The 6,291-nt window shown below is 33.8% G+C and overlaps 1 protein-coding gene across 1 annotated transcript; it reads right to left on the reverse strand.

Annotated features, from left to right (window-relative positions):
• Positions 1 to 215: 215 nt before the first annotated feature.
• Positions 216 to 4,945, reverse strand: LOC118044702 (uncharacterized). The gene is made up of 7 exons (XM_035053139.2): positions 4,546 to 4,945; positions 4,176 to 4,285; positions 4,010 to 4,059; positions 3,352 to 3,929; positions 1,951 to 2,031; positions 1,497 to 1,559; positions 216 to 524 (listed from the first exon to the last, which is right to left on the reverse strand). Exons 1-7 carry the CDS (start codon positions 4,597 to 4,599, stop codon positions 468 to 470), a joined length of 993 nt encoding a protein of 330 aa, XP_034909030.1. The 5' UTR covers positions 4,600 to 4,945; the 3' UTR covers positions 216 to 467.
• Positions 4,946 to 6,291: the final 1,346 nt, after the last annotated feature.

Here is a 6,291-nt window from a genome sequence, read left to right on the forward strand (position 1 = left end):
CACACCCAGCATTCAGATAAGAACAAAAACGGATTTAATCTCTTGGCTGATTCTCTCATGCATGTTATAACCAAACATTTCGATGTTTCAATTGAGATTACGAACACCCTAGAGGGCAACCTCGATGCTCATACCGGCCCTGCCCCAATCCCCAGTCTAATCATCAACCAGGAATAATCCTGCCTGATTCGAATTCAAGCTCAAAACACACTACATGAAAATGAAGAAACATATTAATGGAAAAAAAATCCTGCATGTCAAAATTTTCCTCTGCCAGTAATCAAAATGCTAGCTAATAGAGTTATATCTTGGAAGCAGTTATTTGACAAAAGATTCGTGGGCTATTCCTAACCTAAAATGAGGACAAACGCACAAAATAATACTTCACAAAAAGATCGTTCTATACGAGCTTCTCATTTTAGATAACTACATAATCCAAGCATGACTAGAATCTCAAAGTACATCCGTCAAGGATGCCATTTGGAACGAGGCAGGAGTGCGAGAAGAATCTTCTTTCTTGGCCCCTGCATTTCAGAAAATGTTCAAAGGAGACCAACATTAATGTTAGTGATTACCGAAATGCAAATTTAAGAATAATTACGAGGTGTGTGGGGTATCCCAGGGAAGTGCCACCACAGCTTTTGTTTCAATAAGCAAAAAGAACGCATCATGCAAATCAGATATTTTCCGAAACAAATGGAATAATGATCATTCATTTGGTGAAACACAACTTAGTACTTCAAGGTACCGTGAATCCACAACCCTCATTTTCGCCCAGTATTTTCCATGTTTTTTTAAAATAAATATTTTTAACTCGGTGCAATATTTATTCAGAAGAAGAAAAATCCACCAAGCACAATGTCATTAACAAATTTTAGAGTGCAAAAACTCATCTCACGCGCAGAGGCAGTCTCTACATTTCTTAATACTGTGAATCTACAACCCTTATTTTTGCCAAGTATTTTCCATGTTTTTTTAACATAAATATTGTTCACTTCAGTGAATATTTATTCAGAAGAAGAAACATCCACCATGCCCTCTCCCCCCTAATAATTTTTCTTATTGCAAAAACTCATCTCACAAGAAGAGGCAGTCTCTACAGTTCTTAATAACTAAAAAAAATTGCATCAAATTGAAAAACCATCACTAGTAATGATGGTGATGATGATAAGTCTTTAAAGTATAATGACAGCTAAGATATCATGAAAAGGTTTCTTTTTATATTTTTAAAAAGGAGAGGCTCGAACTTGAGACTTCTTGACTGGCAGGGTACATAGATGCCAGTTAAGTTTGTACAATAAAGTAATTCATTTCAAATAACTAAAAGATTAATCATGCATGCTTCAACAATTTTTGTATCAACATTTTAAATATCACAAGACAGTGAAATACTTGAGATGCAGAAAACATGAGCATGAAACAGACTTGGACATCATATGCCATTACAAAATAGCACCCAAGATAGTAGACAAGTAAAGGAAAAGAAGGAAAATTACCATAGGTATGCCCAGCTCTTTGAGGTCACTTTCCCCCATCTGCTTCAATGCAGGCATATCTACCTGTTTGATACATTACACGAATCTTAAATTAGGTGGCTTGAAAAAATAGAAGTTCCAGTACATGATATTATTCTCCTTGGCATACAACAGGTGGTGGGAAGATGCCCCCGCCAGCACAAACAGGGGGGAGGGGGGTGATGCATCATGCAAGTATGAAATTAAAAAATATGACGTGTAGATTATAATCCTAACAAGGAAATAATACAATTGCAATGTCCACTCTTCTTTTTTTGTCGTTGCTCCATGGCATGAAGCCCCATAGTGGTCAAATTGCACAAATCACATAACCTTCATCTTTCACATAAAATAATGTGCAATTATAAAACAAATAAGAAGATAGCATCCATAGTCTATGAAAAAATTTATTAAAACAAGTGGAATATTTGTGTACCTCCTCAGCCTTGAAAAGAATGACATATTTCCCTAATCCCAATGAATGTAGTAGGCCTTCAACAGTTTGTTGTTCTTCAGCCTACGTAGAAGCCGGAAATAGATAAGAAGTTAGTAGGTGTTTGTTTATTTGGGAAATCTGGGTTATCCTTAAAGAGGAAGTTAGCTCTATAAGCTATCAGGCAACAAATGACTTGCACTTGGTTCACATGAACCCAAAGGAAACTACTACTCCCTTTGTCCCTACAAAGATTGTCCTAATTAACTTTACACAATCTTAAAAGAACTCAATATATGTAGAGCAAATCTATATTTTTGCACACTTTTTTCAGAGTTTATGCAAAAAGTAAATATTTTGAATAATGAAGGAAAAATAAAGCAACAATCCCCTAACTAGACATATATTTCAGGACAAACCAAAATAGGAAAAATGGATTCTTTGGGGGATAGAAGGAGCATGAGTTAAAAAGAGAGGGCAGAAAATTGGAATCAGTAACAAGACAGAAGTACATCCAAAAATCTGACTCAGAACTAGATTTTTCTGCAGAAGTGGAGCCTTGCTATTGGCTTAGTCCACTCGTTCTCTACAATTTCAAATCAAACTGTCTTCAGACTCTAAACAAGCCATTCAAATTAGCAATAAAGAATTCCTAGTTCAGCAAAAGAATCATGTGCCCAATCATAACGAGGCATATAATTTTAGCCAGTTATATAGCTGGCCTAGTTCACTGATTCCACCAGAAGTTTCCCTTAATCTTTCCATTTCCTATATTGGCTTAGTCCACTCGTTCTCTACAATTTCAAATTAAACTGTCTTCAGACTCTAAACAGGCCATTTGAGTTAGTGATATAGAATTCCTGGTTCAGCAAAAGACTCGTGTGCCCAATCATAAGGAACCAGATAATTTTAGCCAGTAAAGTAGCTGGCCTAGTTCACTGATTCCCCCAGAAGTTTTCCTTAATCTTTCCATTTCCTACTATATTTGTGTTTGCCATTTTACAATTTCTTTCTTTCTTCTGTCAGGTAGATATGCAGCAAAAATTTTCAATATTTACGTATATGTGCAGCTCCCTCTCTCACATTCATATTTGCAAGCCTAACAATTAAACTGCCAGGCCACATCAAATACAGAAAATTTACCAAGCACGTGAAATATTCAACGATTAGTCATAGCAGTGATTAAAAGGTTAAAACTATCACAGGTAAACTAGCTGAATACTTGGTGTAAACATAACAGACATCTTCCATTTTCTGTAAGCTAACATTGTAAGTAACCACTACTCATATAAAGCACATCAAGTCATGATACACAATAAGCAAGAAATTAATCAAAATAAGCAGTTGCATGTCTTATGTGTTGTGAGTGGGCAATGCAAGTGCCAGAAGTCAACAAACTAGTACCGCATATGAACTCTTATGCACAATGCCACTTGGTGGAGGAAGTTGGCTCATACATGGTGCCACAGACGTAGCAGGTACAGTTGACGGTGGAGGCATGGCAGATTTTGTCATAAAAGTTGAGGAACTGCTCACAGACCTTGGAGTATCAAGAACATCTTTATTCATATATGAAACTGTTCTAAAATCATCATATGTCCTGTTCAAAGGCCTTCGCTGTAGATTATCCACGTTTCTGGGTGGCGATAAACCCCTAGAAGAACTTATAACTCTATCTGGAGATCTTCGCCGTATATGATCCAAAGTCCAAGAAGAAAAGGAATTTCTAGAGGAGTACATGTGATGTAAATCATCTGCACTTCTTGTTGGAGGAATTCTCCCTAAGATACTAGTGTCTGTTGGCTCAGGCATACGCTGCCGTGCATCAAGATTGGTACTGAGTGGATGGCCTGAAGGCTGAACTGTCCTTGAAAGCTTTTCACGGAGGTCCATGGTTTTCTGGTCATCATCACTTTGAGCTCTTCTAAATACATTCTTTTGCATGAGTTTGTATCGAAGGTCATCTTTATCAATGCGAGCATCTTAGTATCAAATACATGCAAGAAGGTCAATTATCAGAAAATGTCTAAAAACATTCAATGCAGTAGAGTAAGGCTATTACCTTTCACACCATTAGAACCTAAACTTGTCAAACTACTGTCCCCTCTTTGCCTGCATAAAAGCAAATATAAACAATAACATTCTCCACCTAAGAATTGCGAAGCAGAATACTGTTCCACAAACATCAAAGTCACATAACTACCACACAAAAACAAAAGCAAACACACCGTTTGTTGCTAAGTTGGTGTCCTAATCTATCCATAACAGACCGCTTACTCCCAGCACCTTGCTGAGAATTGGAATAATCATCCGATATCGTTGCAGCTCTCTTTACCACCTGTAAGGTTACTCACACCTATGAATCAAAGCGATTATACAATACCCAAAGGTATCTCCTTATCATGAAAACATTATTACTGCTAATTTTTCTTTTAATATAATCTCTCTTTCAACACTTTTCTCCCATATTAAACAAACAATTAAAATTAATTCTCTCCAAGCAACAATAAAGTCTTCCATTAGAACAATCCATAACTACAAAAAAACCTAATTTTTCAGATTAAAGAAAAGGGAGGGTTGGAAGGGAAAAAAAAATACCTGACCACTGCGGCCAAGAGTAATGGTGACGCGAGCTTTCGAAGATTCTGTCATGTCAAATCCCCAAATACACAACCCTAGCTAATCAAATTTAATTTATACAATAATAGTAATAACAATCAACTAGAATGGCATCACACAATCACAACACATAAACCATTATTTGTTAACCTAGCAAACATCAAAACCCTAATCTATAACAAGAGCAGAAAGATTGGCTTCTCTCAGTAAAATTAAGTGAGAGAGAGAGAAAAAAAGGATCCCTGTGAGATTTCAATTTTGGGATCGGTAGTTGAGAGGGAGAGAGATGATAAAAGGAGGGAGAGCACGGAAGGGGCACGAGCTTTTTAGTTGACTGAAGATTCTGTGGAGACTAGGGAGAGAGGTCAACATTATTTCGAGACTCCCTCCGTTACGTTACTACTAGTATTTCTCGCGCTATATTACAAGTTAGATATTTTTTTTCAGAAAACAAAAATGTCTATATTGAATTATTATTTTTAATATGTTTTTAGTAAATAAAAAAAATCTTATACGTGTGTGTGTGTGGAGATAAAATAAATTGAGAATTATATATATTAATAAATAAGAAAAAAATTATTAATAATAACAAAAAACAATTAAAAAATAAATATAAATCAAAATATTTAGTATTGAAAAAAATGATATTTACCCGATTATGCTTGCTAAAAATTTTTGTTAAAATAAATATTTTATTTAATCAAATGATAATAGAAATAGATATATTTTAAATTGATTGAATAAAATAAAATAAAAATATATTATAAAAAGGATAAATATATCAGAAATATTATCTGAAAATAAATATTTTTTATTTTCAAAAATAAAGTTCATTTATATAAAATATTAAAAGAAATTATAGATAAATAATAATAATCTTTTCAAAAACTAAATACACATAACATCATTGAAAAACAAATCTTTATCTAAAAAACGTTAAATAAGAAAACAAATCATAGAGGTGTGATATTAATTGAAATATAAATTTAAAAATTATTTAAGAAAAAAGACATGAAAAAAAGATATCATTTAAAAAAGCAATATTAGGGAAAAAATAGTACTGATATCATGACTTAACTTTTCAAACTTGCTTTAACTCATGGACACAACTGAGTTAAAATAATTTTTTTCTTAAATTAATATTTAACCTTAAAAAAAAGGGCAAAAAACAACCCAACACGCCTCGGCCATTATAAAAAAAATTTGAGGCACATGGGCGGGCTTAAAACCAGGGCTTGTGCATTTGGGCTTGGTTTAGTTTTTTTATATTAATTTTAAAAAGGTGAACAACCCTAATTTTTAAAAAATATATATATGTAGATGACACGTCATTTGTGAGCTTAGATTATGACCACACTATGGTGGGTAGAAAATCAAGACAGATCCTTTTTTGTTCAAAAAATTTAATTTTTAAGTCATTTCAACCCAAAAACACATTATCAACACCCTTGGAACACCCATAAACAATTCTATCAACTCAAAATAGCTAAAAAAAAGTTTCAAAAATACAAAATCAAATCAGGTTAGATTTGTTTTTCTTGGCTTAAATTTGTTTTTTCATGCAACATTAAGGTTCTAAATAACCACCATCAAGCCTATTTCATTTCATGAAACTCTTGAACTTAGAAAAATTTATTTTAATGGTCGGAAATTGCTTGAACAATGAGCTTCTCTCTCATCATAATAATTTGGTGATCCTTTTATGTCTTCTCTTTCTAATCAGGA

The sequence above is a fragment of the Populus alba genome, chromosome 10 (assembly GCF_005239225.2).
Source record: "Populus alba chromosome 10, ASM523922v2, whole genome shotgun sequence".
In the NCBI taxonomy this organism is placed as follows: Eukaryota; Viridiplantae; Streptophyta; class Magnoliopsida; order Malpighiales; family Salicaceae; genus Populus; species Populus alba.

What these genes read in the sequence shown, in the direction of transcription:
- LOC118044702 (XM_035053139.2), bottom strand. Translation starts at nt 4,599, where the DNA reads ATGACAGAATCTTCGAAAGCTCGCGTCACCATTACTCTTGGCCGCAGT. An exon ending in TTCTTTTCAAGGCTGAGGAG is followed by an intron (nt 1,560 to 1,950) that starts GTACACAAATAT and finishes TGTATCAAACAG; the next exon opens with GTAGATATGCCTGCATTGAA. An exon ending in AAGAGCTGGGCATACCTATG is followed by an intron (nt 525 to 1,496) that starts GTAATTTTCCTT and finishes TCTGAAATGCAG; the next exon opens with GGGCCAAGAAAGAAGATTCT.